This window comes from Cololabis saira, chromosome 20 (assembly GCF_033807715.1).
Source record: "Cololabis saira isolate AMF1-May2022 chromosome 20, fColSai1.1, whole genome shotgun sequence".
In the NCBI taxonomy this organism is placed as follows: Eukaryota; Metazoa; Chordata; class Actinopteri; order Beloniformes; family Belonidae; genus Cololabis; species Cololabis saira.
Window position 1 is genome coordinate 4,312,082 of NC_084606.1, and position 19,139 is coordinate 4,331,220.

Genomic DNA, 19,139 nt, shown 5'->3' on the forward strand with positions numbered 1-19,139 from the left:
TGTAAACAGGAGATCCTGGGTTCAAATCCCAGCAGAGCCTTTAAACTCATGAAGACAGAAGTAAGGATGGAACTACTGTGATGTTTAAAACCACATACTGTATTTTTTGGACTTGAAGCCACTACTTTTTTCATAGGTTTTGAACCATGCGGCTTATACAAAGGTGCAGCTATTCTGTGGATTTTTCTTCCACCACTAGGGGGAGTGCTAACCGGAATTAGAATAAGAAGAATTTACAATAAGACAAAATAAATGCAAAGAAGAATACGCTACTTCTTCTTTAGCACATAGAAGTAGAAGCAGATTTCAAACAGATAAATAGATAGATAAATACGGGTTATTTTCTCTTGGTTCAGTCCAGTTTTAATCAGCAAAGTTGCTGCCATGTTAAAATACACTGTTAGGAAAGGATCTATTTAGGTACAAACATGTACATCATTTACAGTTCAAAATCCTTCTGTACATGTAGTAAATATCTAATCTAACAACAGAAATATCTGCGGCTTGCATATCTTTTTTTTTTTTAAATAGAGCGGATGCGGCTTATATACAGGTGCGGCTTGTATATCTTTTTTTAATTATTTTTTTAAACAGGTGCGGCTTATAGTCCAGAAAATACGGTACTTTGTGGAAAGAAGTATCCAATTCCTGAGTTTTCCACACGGTTGGATAAACTGTTTGTCAACACTTACAATGTTTCTCAGTGTAGTAAGTGCTTCATGTAACATTTCCTAAGCAGTAGAAATCAGACTGAACTCATCACATTTTAACAGCCCTCATTCATATTGAGGTGATTATTGGTCATCAGTGAACAGTCGTTGACCGTCACTTCCAGGGGAACTTGAGAAAGCTTTTATCCAGTCAGGACTGGGTACAAAGAGAGAGATCTGTTCATTCAAACGACAATCTCAATCGTCATTATCAAACCTCTCCAAGTCCATGGTCTCTTTAAGAGGATGCTGTTTCCACATGTCTAACTGAACATACCTGCAAACATGAAGACGGTAATCAAGACGTTGTTGTATGAGCTGAGGCAGTGTCTCCCAACCTGGGGTCCGGGCCCCCCTGGGGGGCCAGAGATCTCTGCAGGGGGGGCGAAAGTTTGTCTGCTTTGAGGATATGCAGTTGTAAAAATTATATTTACACATGTTAAATAAATAAAAATCATAATAAAACACCTAATGGAATACAGTAATCCAAGTCTGTATAAACCCACTTAGAAATATATTTTGGTCATTTTAAAATACTAAGTTATTTATCAGGATATAAAATTAAAAACGTATTATTATATCATTATTCAACATTTAATCATACTACTACTCCGACAGGTTGTTAAAGGAAAAATGTAAAAAAATGTTGCTCTCATATTAAAAGAGACATTTTTCAGAAATATTTTTATGTCCTTGCAATTATTTTGTGTGTGTATTTTATACATTGGTGACACAAAAGGAAGGTGATAAAAACAAAGTACAGGGTAAACCAAAGAGAAATGTATCAAAAAAACATAATTAATGTTCATTTTTTCAATTAAAGGTTTGTAACAAATAACTTTACTCTTTGGCTGCTAGTACGTCCGGGTCGGGGGGCCCGGCTGGTCTTAGACACAAGTAGGGGGGGGACAAGGAAAAAAGGTTGGGAACCACTGAGCTAAGGGACAAATGGAGGTAAGTAGATTGTGATATTGAAGAAACTACCATCAAATAGTTACTTTCCCTGACATGGAGACTGCTCAACTGGTCGTAATGCTGGAAAACTGTGACGTCTCCTGCAGCTGTTTGACGGGGGTTCAATTCCCAGCCATTGCAGCTAACATGAGGGCGTTAGTTTCAAAGTTTATTTAGACGGGACAATGCATATTAATATAGGCTACACTACATTAAGCAGTGTAAATACACCGGGTTTAGCAGATATGCTAGTTTCCACCCGCAGTCCCCACAAACAACCAGACACACTCACACTCACACCTTTTAGGCAATTTAGAATCATCAATTAACCTAGCATGCATGTTTTTGGACTGTGGGAGGAAACCCACGCAAGCACGGGGAGAACATGCAAACTCCACACAGAAAGGTCCTGCTGGGCTCCTTAAGAGTGAGGTTTTCTTTGTTGGGGGAAAGTTAGCAGTCTTTATGAACATGAACTCAAACAGTCAAAACCTATGTCTACATGGACAACAATACTCTGATTGTAATCACATAAAAGGTGTTTGTGTTTTGTTGAAGTGGAGATAGCAGCTGGGTTTCAGCTAAACATGCGGTGAAGTACCAGGAGAATGCTAGAGACAGACAGGTGGGAGGTGGACGGGTCCAGCATCTCCTGGTGCCGGAGGAGACGATGGAGCATTAGCAAAACCATGAATGAGGAGGAAGATGAGACCTCCATCTATCTGGATCTCCTTCTGCCTGAAGCCTGTTCTTCTTCCTCCCTGATGGGACATCACATTGTTCTGCTGCAGCTTCTTCCCCGGCTTCCTCCTCGTTATCTTTAATCTGGACTTTCAGTAGTTTTTGTCCTGGCTCAGAGTGAACAAGTCCCACTTTGCTGCCATTAACATTGTTACATTATTGTTTGGAAACATGCAGGTCCCTCGGATTAAGAGTCTGATGCTCGACATCTGGGGTCCGTTTCACAAAGCAGGTTTAGTGAAAACTCTGAGTCTGTTAACCCTGAAATGAGGGAAACTCTGAGTTTTCCGTTTCACAAAGGGAGGTAACTCAAACCAGAGAAAGAGGGGTAACTCTAGCCTGTTTCACAAAGAGAGGTAACTCAAACCAGAGAAAGAGGGGTAACTCTAGCCTGTTTCACAAAGAGAGGTAACTTAAGCCAGGGGTAGGCAATTCTGGTCCTCGAGGGCCGGTGTCCTGCATGTCTTAGATGTTCCCCTGCTTCAGCACACCGTGATAAAAGTACCTGTGTCATCAACAGAATTGTGCAGCCCTGGATGACAAGCTGATGACGTTGATTAATTAGAATCAGGTGTGTTAAAGCAGGGAAACATCTAAAACATGCAGGACACCGGCCCTCGAGGACCGGAATTGCCTACCCCTGACTTAAGCTCTCGGTCAGTTACCGTAGTAACAGACGCTCTGAACCTAACCTGGTCAGTTACCGTAGTAACAGACTCTCTGAACCTAACTTGGTCAGTTATCGTAGTAACAGACGCTCTGAACCTAACCTGGCCAGTTACTGTAGTAACAGACGCTCTGAAGCTAACCTGGTCAGTTACCGTAGTAACAGACTCTCTGAAGCTAACCTGGTCAGTTACCGTAGTAACAGACTCTCTGAAGCTAACCTGCTCGCTAGCAGGTTTACTTCAATAAACCCTGAGTTTCTCTCCGTCTCCTCCCTCAGAGGCGTCAGTTCAGCCAATGGGTTCAGCCGTTTTCTGCACCACAGACAGCAAGAGCAGAGCTAGAGAGCAGAAAAAGCATATCTGACAAACGCAACGTATTTTATTCACTATGTCAGTGCAACAATATCACAGGGACATCCGAGTTTAACTCAAAACAGTTAAAGTCCAAATGCAAAAAGGAGAGGGAGGAAGCAGAAGAGAGAAAGAGAGAGAGTAAAAAAAAGTCAAATTTTTCCCTTAAACAGATTTATAAGAGGGTAGGGTGATTTGATATCTTACCTTAAAAAGAACTTGCATAATTAATCCATCAGTGGCTAACAGCCTCGTTAATATCTTCTGCTGCTGGGGCAACATTGGACCATCACGTCTTTTTTTTTTTTTTTTTTTAATTGCGTGGTTGTCTGCTTCCTTTTCATTTTTGTAAGTTAGTAACACTGCAGAGTGCCCTAAAAACGAGATTGATAGCGACCACAAGTGTTGGGAAGGATAATACCTAGTGAAAGCGATCATGTTGTTCTGATATGCATTTGTAGTTATGAAGGGATTTTGTAAATTGAAATGTTAAATAAAGTTTAAAAAAAAAAGAAAAAGTATGTGGATCTTTTGTTGTCGCCGGTACCATGGTGAACCTTTGTATCGGGGCTCCATTAATGCTGGCTTTTTATAGTTGTGGTGCATGCGCTCAACTCCAGGTGAAACTACTTAGAGTTGAGTAAATTAACTCTAAACCGCTGTTCTGGAACCGAAAACTCAGAGTTTCCGATCTCAGAGTAGATCAACTAAGAGTGAAACGGACCCCAGGTCTCAGATGAACAAAGCAGGTCAGAACAGGCCAGGGGTCCGTTTAACAAAGCAGGTTCAACAAACTCTGAGTCTAATCCTGAACTCTTAGTTGATCTACTCTGAGATCGGAAACTCTGAGTTTTCGGTTCCAGAACAGCGGATTTGAGGTAATTTACTCAACTCTAAGTAGTTTCACCTGGAGTTAAGCACGAGCGTGAGGGAAATAAAAAGCCATCATCAGTAGAGCGCTGATACAAGGATTCACCATGGCAACCGGCGACAACAAAAGAGCGACGTACATTTTCTTTTTTTTCTTTTTAACTTTATTTATCATTTCAATTTACAAAGTCCCTTTGAGGAAACATCAGTTTGCATCTGAAGATCCACATACTTCACTCCACTGGAGTTAGAAGTGTTAATACGTGCGTATGGCGAGTATGAGAGCATATTTTGGAAAAAAAAATGAAATTTTATTGTCATTTAGATCAGGGCCGTCAATTGGGTACGGCAGCTGCCACACCTCGGCTTCAGGGGAGAATGTAAATGTTTTTCTTTTTAAATACATTTATGGAATTACTCTGTGTCTATTTGTATTGATTTGTTCTATTACTTAATACATATAAAATAACTACAAATGCATATCAGAACAACATGATGGATTTCAGTAGGTATTATCTTTCCAACACTTGTACCCCCCCCTCATATCTTGTGATGTCCCAGCGTCCCTGACGACAGTGGTCGCTATCAATCTCGTTTTTAGTGCGCTCTGCAGCGTTACTAACTTACAAAAATGAAAAGGAAGCAGACAACCACGCAATTTAAAAAAAAAAAAGAAAGAAGACAAGTGATGGGTCCAATGTTGCCCCAGCAGCAGAAGATATTAACGAGGCTGTTAGCCACTGATGGATTAATTATGCAAGTTCATCTCAAAGTAAGAATCCTCTTATACATCTGTTTAAGGGAAATATTTGACTTTTTTTTACTCTCCCTCTCCTTTTTGCATTTGGACTTTAACTGTTTGAAGTTAAACTGGGATGTCCGTGTGATATTGTTGCACTGACATAGTGAATAAAGTGAACCGAATTAGTTAAATTGCGTTTGTCAGATACTTTTTCTGCTCTCTAACTCTGCTCTTGCTGTCCGTGGTGCAGAAAACGGATGTGTATGTCGTAAAGACCCATTGGCTGAATTGACGCCACTGAGGGAGGAGACAGAGAGAAACTCCAGGTTCGCTGAAATAAACCTGGTCCCGACCAGGTTTATTTCAGAGCGTCTGTTACTACGGTAACTGACCAGGTTAGGTTCAGAGAGTCTGTTACTACGGTAACTGACCGAGAGCTTAAGTTACCTCTCTTTGTGAAACAGGCTAGAGTTACTCCTCTTTCTCTGGTTTGAGTTACCTCCCTTTGTGAAACGGAAAACTCAGAGTTTCCCTCATTTCAGGGTTAACAGACTCAGAGTTTTCACTAAACCTGCTTTGTGAAACGGACCCCAGAGCGCGCTAAAAACGAGACTGATAGTGACCACAAGTGTTGGGAAAGATAATACCTAGTGAAATCCATCATGTTGTTCTGATATGCATTTGTAGTTATTTTATATGTATTAAGTAAAAGAATAAATCAATATAAATAGACACAGAGATATTCCATAAATGTATAAAAAAAAAAAAAAACATTTACATTTTCCCCTGAAGCCGAGGTGTGGCGGCTGCCCCTGATCTAAATGACAATAAAATGTCATTCAATACCGTTCCACCACTGTTTTCATCTGTAATATTATAAGACAGTGTGCTTAAATGTTAAATGAATACTGCATTCAAACTTACACATTGACTGCAGCAACTTTCGCCAACGCCAAATCTCTCCTTTGCTGCTGCAGCTGTTCTTTTTTTCTGAAATCTGCTCTCATACTCGCCATACGCACGTATTAACACTTCTAACTCCAGTGGCGTGAAGTATGTGGATCTTCAGATGCAAACTAATGTTTCCTCAAAGGGATTTTGTAAATTGAAATGTTAAATAAAGTTTAAAAAAAAAGAAAAAGTATGTGGATCTTTTGTTGTCGCCGGGCGGTTGCCATGGTGAATCGTCGAATCGGGGCTCAATTGATACTGGCTTTTGATAGTTGTGGTTCACGCGCTTAACTCCAGGTGAAACTACTTAGAGTTGAGTAAATTACCTCTAAACCGCTGTTCTGGAAACGGAAACTCAGACTTACTCAGAGTAGATCAACTAAGAGTTCAGGATTAGACTCAGAGTTTGTTGAACCTGCTTTGTGAAACGGACCCCAGGTCTCAGAGGAACAAAGCTTAACTAACGGGTCTAAGTGATCTTGACGTGTGTTGTTAAGTGAGTCGCTCAACGTTATGTAATGTGTGATTAAAGCTGGTAACATGAAGTAGTGGAGAAGGAGGTGACACGCAGGTCACAGGTCAGGACTCTGAACTGCTGAAATGAGGATTTAATACTCTTTAAATCCTGCAACTCTTCAATAAGTTGAGCTGTGAGGCGTCACGGATGTAATTCTGAGAGATGCATGAAAGTGAGACACTGAGATTATATGTTCAAATATGAGACACAGGATTTATTTTTAATGAGGCACAAAACACAAGTTAGACTGAAAGCATAAACCTTTATTAGTCACGTTACACACAAGTAAAGATGAAACACTAACTAGTTATTTACTTCTGATGATTAAGTACCCACATAAACTGACAATATTTAACAGACATGTAGAGATCAGTCAGGGATTTTCTTTAACATTATGAAAAATCAAATAAGAGTAAAATATTAAAGAGTGTAAGGGTTTATTTTAAACACAAGTGATGAAGGCTGTTTACAGTCATCATTGTTTACTCTTGAACATTTTCTTTGATATTTCTCAAAAATACTGTAAAGTTCACTTTATAATTATATACTTCAGCAAAGTAGTTGTTGTACTTTGAAAGCTAATAACAAAAGAAAAGATGAAAAGAAAGCATATGCAATTATGCTAAAAAGTAAGTACAGTCATCATCGTAATGCTTTACATTCTGCAATGAGAAATCAGAAAAGCATTCGACTATTTTATAATGTGAGATTTGTATTAAAACAAACATTTCATTTCAGTGATTTCAGGTGTAACTGAGTAAATGTCGTGTTTACTTTTATAACCTCTGCTGCTCCCAAAATGATAAAAAAAAGAATAAACACAATCACATGACAATGTTTTTAACAAAAAAAGTAAAAATAAAACTTGTCATTCAACATTTAAAAACTAAAGAAAATCTTTACTTTGATTTGGTAAATATTGTAAGAATGTAAGAAATGATTTGATGACAAGAAATAGTTGCACAGAAAAGTAAATCAGATGACATTTCATTGTTATAAGAAAATGTAGATAAAAGAAAACCACATCGATCAGTTTTACCATGTCAGTATTTCTAAACCTTTTTGATTTCCGATCTATATGTGTTACCAAACTTGAAGTTGTTAATAGAGAAACTTTAAGAGCATTAAAAAGACACGACATACAGAGTGGAAGCTCCACTTTCACCATCAAAGAGAGTGAGGTTGAATATAATCAGTCTCAGCTGACGTTAAATGAGTTTTTTAGGCTTGTTTCTGCCTGTTGTTTTGTAATTTTCTTCCAAGTTTCAGGAATGTCAGCTGGCTTTGCCTTATATGCTTCAGCAAAGTCCCTGTTGTACTTGTTCATCACATATTTCCAAAAATCTGATGCCTCAAGACTCCCATCAGGAGGAATGTGCCAGTCTGGGAAGATTTCCCTGTAAGACTTGTAAGGATGCCATTCATTTTTGGTGGCGCTGCCGCGAAAGCTGTTGTCACTGATCACAGAAGATGTGCAAATGTCAGTTGAAAGTTTTTCTGAACTTTCCCATTTGCGTCTAACCAGACCTCTTGGTCGATGCAGGGAAGCAAAGTGATCTTTATGTTGGCCTCCTCCTGCTTCACAGGGAACTTTACAGAACGGACACTGTTTCCCACAACCAACCACTCTGAAAAGCTCAGTCTGAGGATTCACAGGGATGTGTTCTAGTTTTATCTCAAAGCTTGTGTCTTTAAACTTCCTCTTAAGAGTTTCTTCCATCTTCTCCACAGACTCAGTTAACCAATCCGCAAACTGCTCCCGGTCAGCGTTGTTCAGGATCATGAAGGCACCAAGAGCATCCTGGGAAATGACCAATTTATCACTGAGTTCTTTGCAGATGCGTTCAACAAATGTCTTCAGGTCAGCACTCTTCTCTGATTTGGCCTTTTCCATGGCGTCCTTTATATTTTTGATACTATATTTGAGATGTTCTTCCTCATACCCAGATGTTTTAGTCGTATCTGCGAAGTGCTTCTTTATTTGTTCAAGTATCCATGTTTTTACATAATCCTCATAATTGCAAATGCAGCTCAGATAGCTGTTGAAGTCTTTCTTTGACAGCAAATCCAGCAGAACTGAACCCTGGAAGGAGGTTCGTGTGCTGAACGCTTGACTTCTCATCATTTCGTCAGTGATATTGGTACCCAGAGAACGGTAGACAAAGTCTTCAACAGCAGATTTCAGACATTGTTCTGTGAACTCTTCAGCCTTCTTCTGGCACTGGTCTCGTTGGTGGAAAACATCTTTGAAATCTAGACAGAACTTTTCCTTGTTTTTATCCAGAAGGATCTTGGGGTCATTTGCTTGTATGAAGTCTTCTTGGATTTTCTGAAAGTTTCTGGCTGCAACTGCACAGATGTGCTGCTTTAGAGAAACTTCAAACTCAACGTCTGTGTCAACATCAGCTTTGTTCAGCATTTCATCAATGATGCGAAGGATCTCCTGGATGTAGGTATTGCGGTAGTTGGTTTTTCTTTCCTTTTTTTCTGTTACAGAGTCTTGGCAAGCAGCTACGATGATGTCAGCCACTTTTTGTTTGGCTTTTACAAGATCTTGATGATTAAACAAACCCCTGAATTTTTTCTTTACTGTTTGACTCCATCCTTCAGGTTTGTAGATGAAAGCTGCCAACCCACACTCTTCGAGGGATTTTTTACTCAGCAGTTCACATGCATGACTCCCCTTGTGTGAAACATTTTCTCTCAGATAGTGGCTCACTTCTGTGAAGACATCTGTGGGTTTTAGTTCAGAGAAAGACAACTCACTCAGTGTTTTTCTCCACATCTTATCAAACTCTTTGTTTAACTCTCCGTCTGTCATTTGGACTTTTTTCTTTCGACACTCAGTAATTCATTCACTCACTGCCTTTTCTATTTCTTTTGTATGGTTCTCCTTGATTTTGTCGACTTCTTTCTGTCTTCGTTTGATATCAGCTGCTGCTCTGAGCTGATTTACGACAGAATTCTCCAATTCTCGACGAATGTTTTTTGCGCTGTTTTTAAATTCCTCTTTGTATCCTTCAACCAGATAGACATGTCCATCTCTCTGCTTGAAGTATTCCTCAAGATTGTCAATGAGCTTCTTCTCCCATTTAGACAGCTCTGTGGTCGCTTCACATTTTAACTGAGCGAGGAATTCTTCCATATCAGGTATTTGAGACTTTGCAGCAACTGTACCAAAGTTAGAAATCTTTGTTTCTGCGTTGCTAATCCAGCTGTACATTGCTTTCTTGAATTCCCTCTCCCATTTATTGAACTCTGTGCAGAGCTTCATGTATGCCTCAGCTACAAGGCTTTTTCTGAAGCTGAAGATGAAGTTTTCGTGCTTCACAGCATTCCACAGACTGGTCATCCACTTTTTAAACTCCAATACATCATTAGCAGATGATACACACTCTCCCAGCTGTTGGATGATGTTCTTCTTGAGCTCGTATAAAGTCTGGCTGTACCCCACATTGACTGGTGCCATTGGTGGGTTTCCATTCCAGAGTCCAGGAACGTAGCAGTTCCCCGTGTCTGGACTGTACTCCATCACATCAGTGAAGCTTTTGTTCTCCTCTCTCTTTTCCATTCTGGCTGCTGCTTGGGTCATCTCATTTAACTGTTCCAGGAGCAGTTTCCTGTCTCGTAGGTTCTTCTCATGAGCAGAAACATCAGAAACATTTTGATGAACAAACTGACATATTGGTTTTTTTCCTAACTCCTTCATCCGGAGGAATGCATGAACCACTATTTGCAGAATGTCCTTCATTTCAGTTGAATTCTCCATTGCAATATTGATAATGGTGATATCACTCAGCCCCACCACAAGTGTTGCAAGCTCACTGTCATGCTCATAGCTGTTGTCCAGTTGAGCAAGTTCTGGTGACTTAAAGCCCTCGGTGTCAATGATCACCATGAAGTCACAGCCAAATTCCCTTTTGACGTCTTCATTGAGTCTGATGAGCAGCATGAAGGCACCCCGAGTACATCGACCACTGCTGACTGCAAACTGCACTCCAAACATGGTGTTGAGGAGAGTGGACTTTCCAGTGCTCTGAACTCCAAGAACTGTAACTACCCGTATTTTGTTCTTTGGAGACACCAAGTGATTCAGCTGAGTGAGAACCTGACTCACCCATCCCAGAGGTATGTTGGATGCATCTCCATCAACAAGTTCAAGAGGAAATCCATCAAGCAACAACTGTGCACAGCATTTGGGCAGATGTTGAAATTGTTGACGTGATTGGTGTGTTTCTGGAAGTGAGAGGGAAGCTTTATAGATCTGACCCATTTCACGGAAGAAATGTTCAGTCCCCAGAGAGCTGTTGGAAAGTTGTCTGACAATTTCTTTCACCTCCTCTTTGTTTGCAGAATCTTTGCACTTTTCTTTGTACAGCTCTCTTAGTGCAGAAAGTTTTAAACGAGAGACGTTATCAAGGTTCATTCGCATCCATTTCAGGAAATAACATCTTTCTATTCCTGGTCTGGATATTGCATTGATGAAGCATGTCATTGCTGGGGACAAATCATAAGAGTTCTGCTTTTTCCGCAGTTCCTCCATCTGCTGCTCAAGGTCGCTTTTGTACGCTTCTATGTTCAAAGATCCAACTTTTTGAAGGCGAAATTCCTCTTTTTCTAAGTGAGTCAGTTCCTTCCATATTTGTCCTTGCAGGGGAAGTTGTTGTTTTTTATACTGAAGAAGGTCTTGAATTTCTTCAGTGATGGCATCTGCGTTTTTCTTTCCAACCTGACACTCTCGAGAATCTTCATCAACCAAGATTCCCAGTTCATGAGCAATGTCAGCCATATTTGCTATTGGCATCTTCATCTGTGGTTTCTCAACTACATCACTCACTTTTTTCCTCAAACATTTGATAAAATCTGCATCATTTTTCTGTTTTGTCTTAATAATAATGTTGTTTTTAGTCAAATCCAATGCAGTTGCTACGGTTTCTAGTGTTTCTAAGCTGAAGTTCTTGCTCTCACTGTTTCCCACCAAGAAGATCTGAGCTTTCTGGTTCTGGTTAGCAAGAATTTTGCACTCAGAGCCCAAATGGTCAAAGAACACAAAAACTGCTGCAGATGTCTGACACAGAAAGGAGTATTGTGTTTCAAATGAAGCAATGTCCCCGTGAAGATTAGCAACAGCCACTGGTTTATTGAAAAGATCGATGTCTTTGTTCCCACCAGGAAGGTACCAGGTGATTTCTGTCAGTCCGTTGGATATTCTTTTTGGACTATCACAACCCTCCATGTTTTGGTGAACAAAGGTGTCGTGGTACTGCTGAGAATTGCTGAGAAGCTTGTTGAGGATCTCTGACTTTGACAAGGTGCAGATACCCAGTCTCACACAAGATATCATTGGAACTTGAGAATCAACTATTCTCTCTTCAATGAAACCCTTGGATTGTGAAAGAGTTGGAGGTCTGTACTTCTTGACAATGTCTCTCATGGCCCACAGCATGAGCGTACACGGTTCTGCATCACAGCTGGGAAGCAGCAGAGGCACAGAGAACTGACACATCGACATTTTTAGTGCCATTTCTTGTTGTACAAAAGCATCTGAACACAGAAAGAGAGCAGTGATTATGTCGAGAGGGTTTAGTGTGTCACCTGTGTTTGGACTGTCAAGTAGATCACGCAAATTTAACTTCCCTGATGAATCATCACAGTTCAACTCACTAACTGATGCACATTTCATATTTCTAGCTGTCACATTAACCATCATCAGTTTCTTTAGAAAATACCATGGGAGATCTGATTTACTCTTGACAGGAACATCAGTGATGGTCTTCTCATCAATCTCCAGGATCTTGCTGAGTGTTAGTTTCTCTCTGTAGAACGGCATCAACCCCAGATCCTTCAACAGGCTCTCCAGGTCGATCTCTGTGGAGATACAGAAAATATTTATGAAATAATTGCCTTGTGCCCTTAAACTGCCACAGTTACAAGAGGAGCTTAGTGTTTAAAATCAAGCAGCTTCCCCATAAATATTAAACACAACTGTTGATTATCTGAACCCATGAAACAAGTTCAATAAAGTTCAACAAAGCCAGGAGAGCTGTTCTCAACAAACAGAATATGGGAACAGGGATGGTGAGGACTGCATTGATTATCATCAACTGGGTTGAATTCATTGATTAATTAATTGATGGTTGTCCCAAGGTTTTCGACTTTCAAATGTTTCTGACAAAGTCAGTTAGTAAATTACTTGATTGTTATAACTCCACTGATCAAATATTTATTTTATGTTATTTACTGGATCATTGTCTGGATTGATGCTCGTCCTCCTGCCTGGTTGCTGGATCTGATCCTGCAGACCCAGAAACTCTGAACAGGATTAAAGCGAGTAATAATGATGAATCAGTTATATTTTCTGCTGTATTCACCTGTATTATTGTATTATTTTAAATAGGATTCTCAGTTGATTTGATCAAAGTATATAAACTGTGTTTTTTGGTCTAAAGGTTCCCATAGTGACCAGTTTGAGATGGCATTTCTACTTCCAGCCTGAAGAGAGCTAATATTTGCTCCAGCAGATTCCTGTGACTCTAAACAGGAACATGTTAATATGGGTGAATATTTGATGATGGCTACAACATCTGCCCGGAAAACAAGACACTGGTTGCTTGAAAGAACTAAAAAATCAATGTGGCATCATCATTCATTCTGACAAATATAATTTAATTGAAGCGTTGACAGACTTAATTAATGAATTTGTCAGTCATTTGACAGCAAGGTGCTGATTCAGTTTTTTAAATGTTTTGTGGTTAAACTCTGACTGAATTCCAAGTGGGATTAGATAAATTAGATAAAACAAGTGATAAATAAATTCAGACAATGCAAGTATACAACTAAAGTATGGAGGATTTTTTGTGCCAAAATTAAATAAATAAATACATCATTAATTAAATAAATTGGGAATTAAATATATCATTAATTAATTAAATGTGTCATTAATTAATTAAAATTAGAATGAAATATGTCATTAATTAATTAAAATACAATTCATTTTAAGTAAAAATATATATTTATTATTTCAGCATTTAATTAATTAATCACACATTTAAATAATGATTTTGTGTTGCGTTTGAATCATGAAATGTAAAACTGCATTTAATTAATTAAGGACACATTTAATTAATGATTTCGTGTTGTTGAATCATGAAATGTAAATGTAAAACTGTCAGTTTCACTCGTCAAACTCAGTGGGCGGAGCTAACGCAAATCTAGTGGAATCCACTGCTTTGGTCTGTACGGAGCCCTGGAGCTGACATGGAAATTATTATTGTTATCTCGTGCGCACGAGTTTTTATCTCATGCCACTTCAACATATACAGCTATTGATGCCAAGCATTTATCTAGTCGTCGAAGTCCGATCTCTGGAAACTGGCTTCACAAACGACGTTTTAAAAGTGGAACTATTTCCAGAGGCGGAGTTGACACAAAGTGCTTCGATATTGTCACGTGAGCGTCCTGGACCAATCAGAGTGGCCGCTGGTCCAAGATCGCTGCCTACAGTGCTGATTTTATTTGTAGAAATAAGCTTTAAATTGCACTAAAATGACTACAAACAATGTTATATGTAAACGAAAATTAATCTGAATTATAAACCTAAGAGATTATATAGTTATTATATATTATTATATTTGTAATATTTCTGGTTCGTTTTGTTAACTCTGACCTTTGTTGGTTGGTTTGTTAGTTTGCTGGTGGTTTTGTTCTGAACACCTTTCTCTGTTTCTCATTTTGCTGGGACGCCGGGTCCCTCCGCCGAGACACAACTTTTGCGGTATGCGTTCATTTTTATGTCTAAAAATGATGCGCAGTGCCGACCCAATCAGAAACGGTACAGATATTTTGGGATTTTTTTATATATATATAAAAGAAATACATGACTTCACACAATACACGCGCTGGGTGATGCCTCCGCTCCGACGTCGTTGCTACGGCAACCCGTCAGATCAGTCAATGATGTGGCCCAGTCTGAACAGAGCCAGATCCGATTTGGACACTTGCTAAAAACAGTGTGGACAGTCAGCCCTGAAGATCGGATATGAGAAGGAATCAGATATGAATCAGATTTGCCTGCAGTCTGAACGCGGCCCTAGTTTATCGTAATGTGTTCACAAGCCCTGCAACAATCCATTATGTGGATTCGATTTGCCTTGACTTGATGTGCAGGGGAACCAATCAGGTGTTTGGAATCCGCCCACTGAGTTTGACGAGTGAAACTGACAGTTTTACATTTACATTTCATGATCCAGCAACACGAAATCATTAATTAAATGTGTCATTAATTAATTAAATGCAGTTTTACATTTCATGATTCACACGCAACACGAAATCATTAATTAAATGTGTCATTAATTAATTAAATGCTGAAACAATAAATATATATTTTTACTTAAAATGAATTGTATTTTAATTAATTAATGACATATTTCATTCTAATTTTAATTAATTAATGACACATTTAATTAATTAATGATATATTTCATTCCCAATTTAATTAATTAATGATGTATTTATTTATTTAATTTTGGCACAAAAAATCCTCCATACTAAAGGAGTAGAAACAACTTTTCTTCATGTTAAATGATCAATTTAGAGTTCATTTAAAGTTACATTTGTTTAATTTTAGGAAGTGTCCAAATTGATTTTTATTTCACACACAGTCAATAAAACAAGCTTGCAGACCTGCAGTGGAGATTTTGACAGATGTAACTTGCTAATGAAAGTTATCTTGGAGAGAAAATGAGAGAATGGTTGAGAAAGTAAAACTAAGTAAAACTTACTGTCAGTAAATCTGAGATACTGGCTAATATTTACAGACTAAATCACAGGGTCTTAAGAACTAACGGAGCCCCAAACAACTACATTTGTAATATTTTGTAAAGTCATAAATTATTTAAAAAGACATATTGTTTTTGTTCATTGTCAACGTCATACATTTAAAAAGTGAATGTGGAAATGAAACTACGTATGACAAGTATCACTTACAATAATAAACTATTTGGTCTTTAGTTTAAGAAACACCAACAGGAAGTGGAGCTTTGGCAGAACTCTCAAGATCCTTCCTGAGAATGTGAAACTATATATTATAGAAAATGTTCATGCAGTCAAACAAACAGGAAAACACTCAGCTTTGAGCCCTGACAGTCCATTTACATCGTGAACCCAGATGTTTATACATCAAAATGTGCGTCTCCATCCTGCGACTACGCGCATTACTTTTCTCTTTCAAAAGTGTTACCGTGGCGACGCTAGACGCCATAAGGCGCGCCCCCCTTCATCTGATTGGTCCATATTTGATAGTTCCCCAAAAGTCACCAAATTTTGCATGCAAGGCAGGCCTGGCGATAAATTTGATATTTCATGGTTTGTATTAATGGGCGTGGCAAAACGGCTCAACAGCGCCCCCGGAAAACTCTTGTGCCTCAAGCCCCACAATACGGTTTGACGTACATGTACGAAAATCGGTACACACCTGTATCATGTCGCAAATTAAAGAAAAGTCTCTTGGCGCCATGGCCGAAACCAAACAGGAAGTCGGCCATTTTGAACATTCTGAATTAATCGCATAATTTTGGAGCAATTTACGCCATTCCTTCGGCCGTTAATACGGCCCGAACCGTAACGTGCACCCAGGTGTGTTATACATCAAAATATGAGTCTCCATCCTGTGATTACGCGCATTACTTTTCTCTTTCAAAAATGTTACCGTGGCGACGCTAGATGCCAAAACGCGCGCCCCCCCTTCATCTGATTGGTCCATATTTGATAGTTCCCCAAAAGTAACCAAATTTTGCATGCAAGCCAGGCCTGGCGATAAATTTGATATTTCATGGTTTGCATTAATGGGCGTGGCCTAACGGCTCAACAGCGCCCCCTAGAATACTTTTCTCTGCCATAACTTTTGAATGGTTTGACATAAAGAGTCGTGGGTGGTGTCATCGGACTCGGTATTGAGTCTTTGACCATACTTGGTGAAAATTAGCCCCGCCCATTCTTCTGATTGGTTGTCCCTATTTTCTGCTATAACTTTTGAATGGTTTGACATAGAGATTTGTGGATGGTGTCATCGGACGCTGTATTGAGTCCTTGACCTTCATTGGCCTGAATTAGTCCCGCCCCTTCTTCTGATTGGTTGGCCCTATTTTCTGCTATAACTTTTGACTGATTTGACATAGGAAGTCGTGGGTGGTGTCATGTCTGATATGCTTATGGGGGACGGTGGCCGTGAGTGCGAGGGCTCGTTCATCGCTGCTTGCAGCTTTAATTCCTGTTTGTTACTGTAGCATAGTCGAGCAGAGCTGAGCGGACTAGAATATCTCCCGTTGCTAAGTTGTATCTCAGGTCCGTCCTAGTTACTGGCAAATCAACACTGTGTCCATTAAGGAGCTTATGGGAAGGTAGTGATTGTTCCAGGTATTAGTCAGACCCTCAGGTGTTAAAAACTACCAGGTTCTTATGGGAGTACCGGTAGTGCAGCGTAATGGTGCACTCTGAAACATGGCTAACTACGGCGACCCAGGACACGGTGGTGGAGCTGGACGGATTTAAGTTGGTGCGGGCGGATCGGACGAGAGAGAGCGGAAAGAGGAAAGGAGGGGGCCTGGCGGTGTTTGTGAATGAGAGATGGTGTAACCCCGGGCACATCGCTGTTAAAGAACAACAATGCAGCAGGGACATTGAGCTGCTGGCTGTTAGTATGAGGCCGTGTTATCTTCCGCGGGAATTTACGCATGTTATCATGATGGCTGCGTATGTTCCCCCCTCTGCTAATAGTGATGCAGCATGTGATGTCCTGAGCTCAGTCACCAGCAGGCTGCAGACACAACACCCGCAGGCTCTCATTCTGATCTCTGGGGACTTCAAACATGTCTCTCTGTCCTCCACTCTGCCAACTTTCACGCAATATGTAACATGTTGCACCCGGGAAAATAACATACTGGACCTTTTTTATGCAAACACCAAGGAGGCATAGACCTCCACATCCCACGTGGTACCTGTGCCCAAGAACCCGCACCCCAAGGACCTCAGCAGCTTCAGGCCGGTGGCTTTGACATCCCACCTGATGAAGGCCCTGGAGCGGCTGCTCCTCCAACATCTCCGCCCCATGGTGAGCCCATCGATGGACCCACTACAGTTTGCATACCAACCTGGCATTGGGGTGGATGATGCCGTGATCTTCATGCTACATCATGCCCTGTCTCACCTGGAGAAACCTGGGAGCACTGTGAGGATCATGTTCTTTGATTTCTCCAGTGCGTTCAACACCATCCAGCCGTCACTTCTGGGAGACAAGCTGGAGAATGCAGGGGTTGACAGTCACCTCACATCCTGGATTCTGGACTACCTCACCAACCGTCCACAGTATGTGAGGACACGGGACCACACATCAGACATGGTCGTCTGCTGTATGGGGGCCCCGCAGGGAACGGTCCTGGCGCCGTTCCTCTTCACTCTTTACACTGCTGACTTCTCCTACAACACACCACCCTGTCACCTCTTATGGGACGGTAGTGATTGTTCCAGGTATTAACCAGACCCTCAGGTGGTAAAAACTACCAGGTTCTTATGGGACAGTAGTGATTGTTCCAGGTATTAGTCAGACCCTCAGTTGGTAAAAACTACCAGGTTCTTATGGGACGGTAGTGATTGTCCCAGGTATTAGTCGGACCCTCAGGTGGTAAAAACTACCAGGTTCTTATGGGACGGTAGTGATTGTTCCAGGTATTAGTCAGACCCTCAGGTGGTATAAACTACCAGGTTCTTATGGGACGGTAGCGATTGTTCCAGGTATTAGTCAGACCCTCAGTTGGTAAAAACTACCAGGTTCTTATGGGACGGTAGTGATTGTTCCAGGTATTAGTCAGACCCTCAGGTGTTAAAAACTACCAGGTTCCAGCGGCTGCAGACGAGAGGTTAATTAGTTGCTCAGCCGCCCCGCGGCTTGTTATAAAAATAAAGATTTCAACTGATAACACATTAAAGCATGAATAACTGATTTATATTTATGTTTTTTGGTAAGTGACCGTGGTATAAGTGGGATAATACCCCTTCCAGTTGTACGTTATCATAAATATACTTCGCGGACACAAACCGTCCTCCACTTTGCCTTGAACGGTTCACGCCCCACGTTGTCCATATATTAATGACAATGTACACCTCATCAGGCATTATCCCTCACATATATGTACATATATATATATATATATATATATATATATATATATATATATATATATATATATATATATATATATATATATATATATATATATATATATATATGTATACCATATATATATATATGGGCTACTGCCTGATACTGCCTGGGCGGCAGTAGCTCAGGTGGTAGAGCGGGTCGTCCAATGATCGGAAGGTCGGCGGTTCGAATCCCGCTCTATCCCAGTTTGCTGTCGTAGTGTCCTTGGGCAAGACACCTTACCCACCTTGCCCTGTGTGAATGTGTATGAATGTTGGTGGTGGTCGGAGGGGCCGTTAGGCGCGATATGGCAGCCACGCTTCTGTCAGTCTGCCCCAGGGCAGCTGTGGCTACAAACGTAGCTTACCACCACTGGAGAGAATGTGTATGAATGAATAATGATTTCTGTAAAGCGCTCTGGGTGCCTAGAAGGGCGCTA

At 40.3% G+C, this 19,139-nt stretch overlaps 1 protein-coding gene across 1 annotated transcript in view; it reads right to left on the reverse strand.

Moving 5' to 3' along the window:
• Positions 1-6,755: 6,755 nt before the first annotated feature.
• Positions 6,756-19,139, reverse strand: part of LOC133420126 (interferon-induced very large GTPase 1-like) — a 61,064-nt gene continuing 48,680 nt past the window's right edge. The window contains 1 exon segment of the mRNA XM_061709709.1: positions 6,756-12,372. Within this exon segment, the coding sequence (XP_061565693.1) occupies positions 7,703-12,372 (4,670 nt within the window). The 3' untranslated portion in view covers positions 6,756-7,702.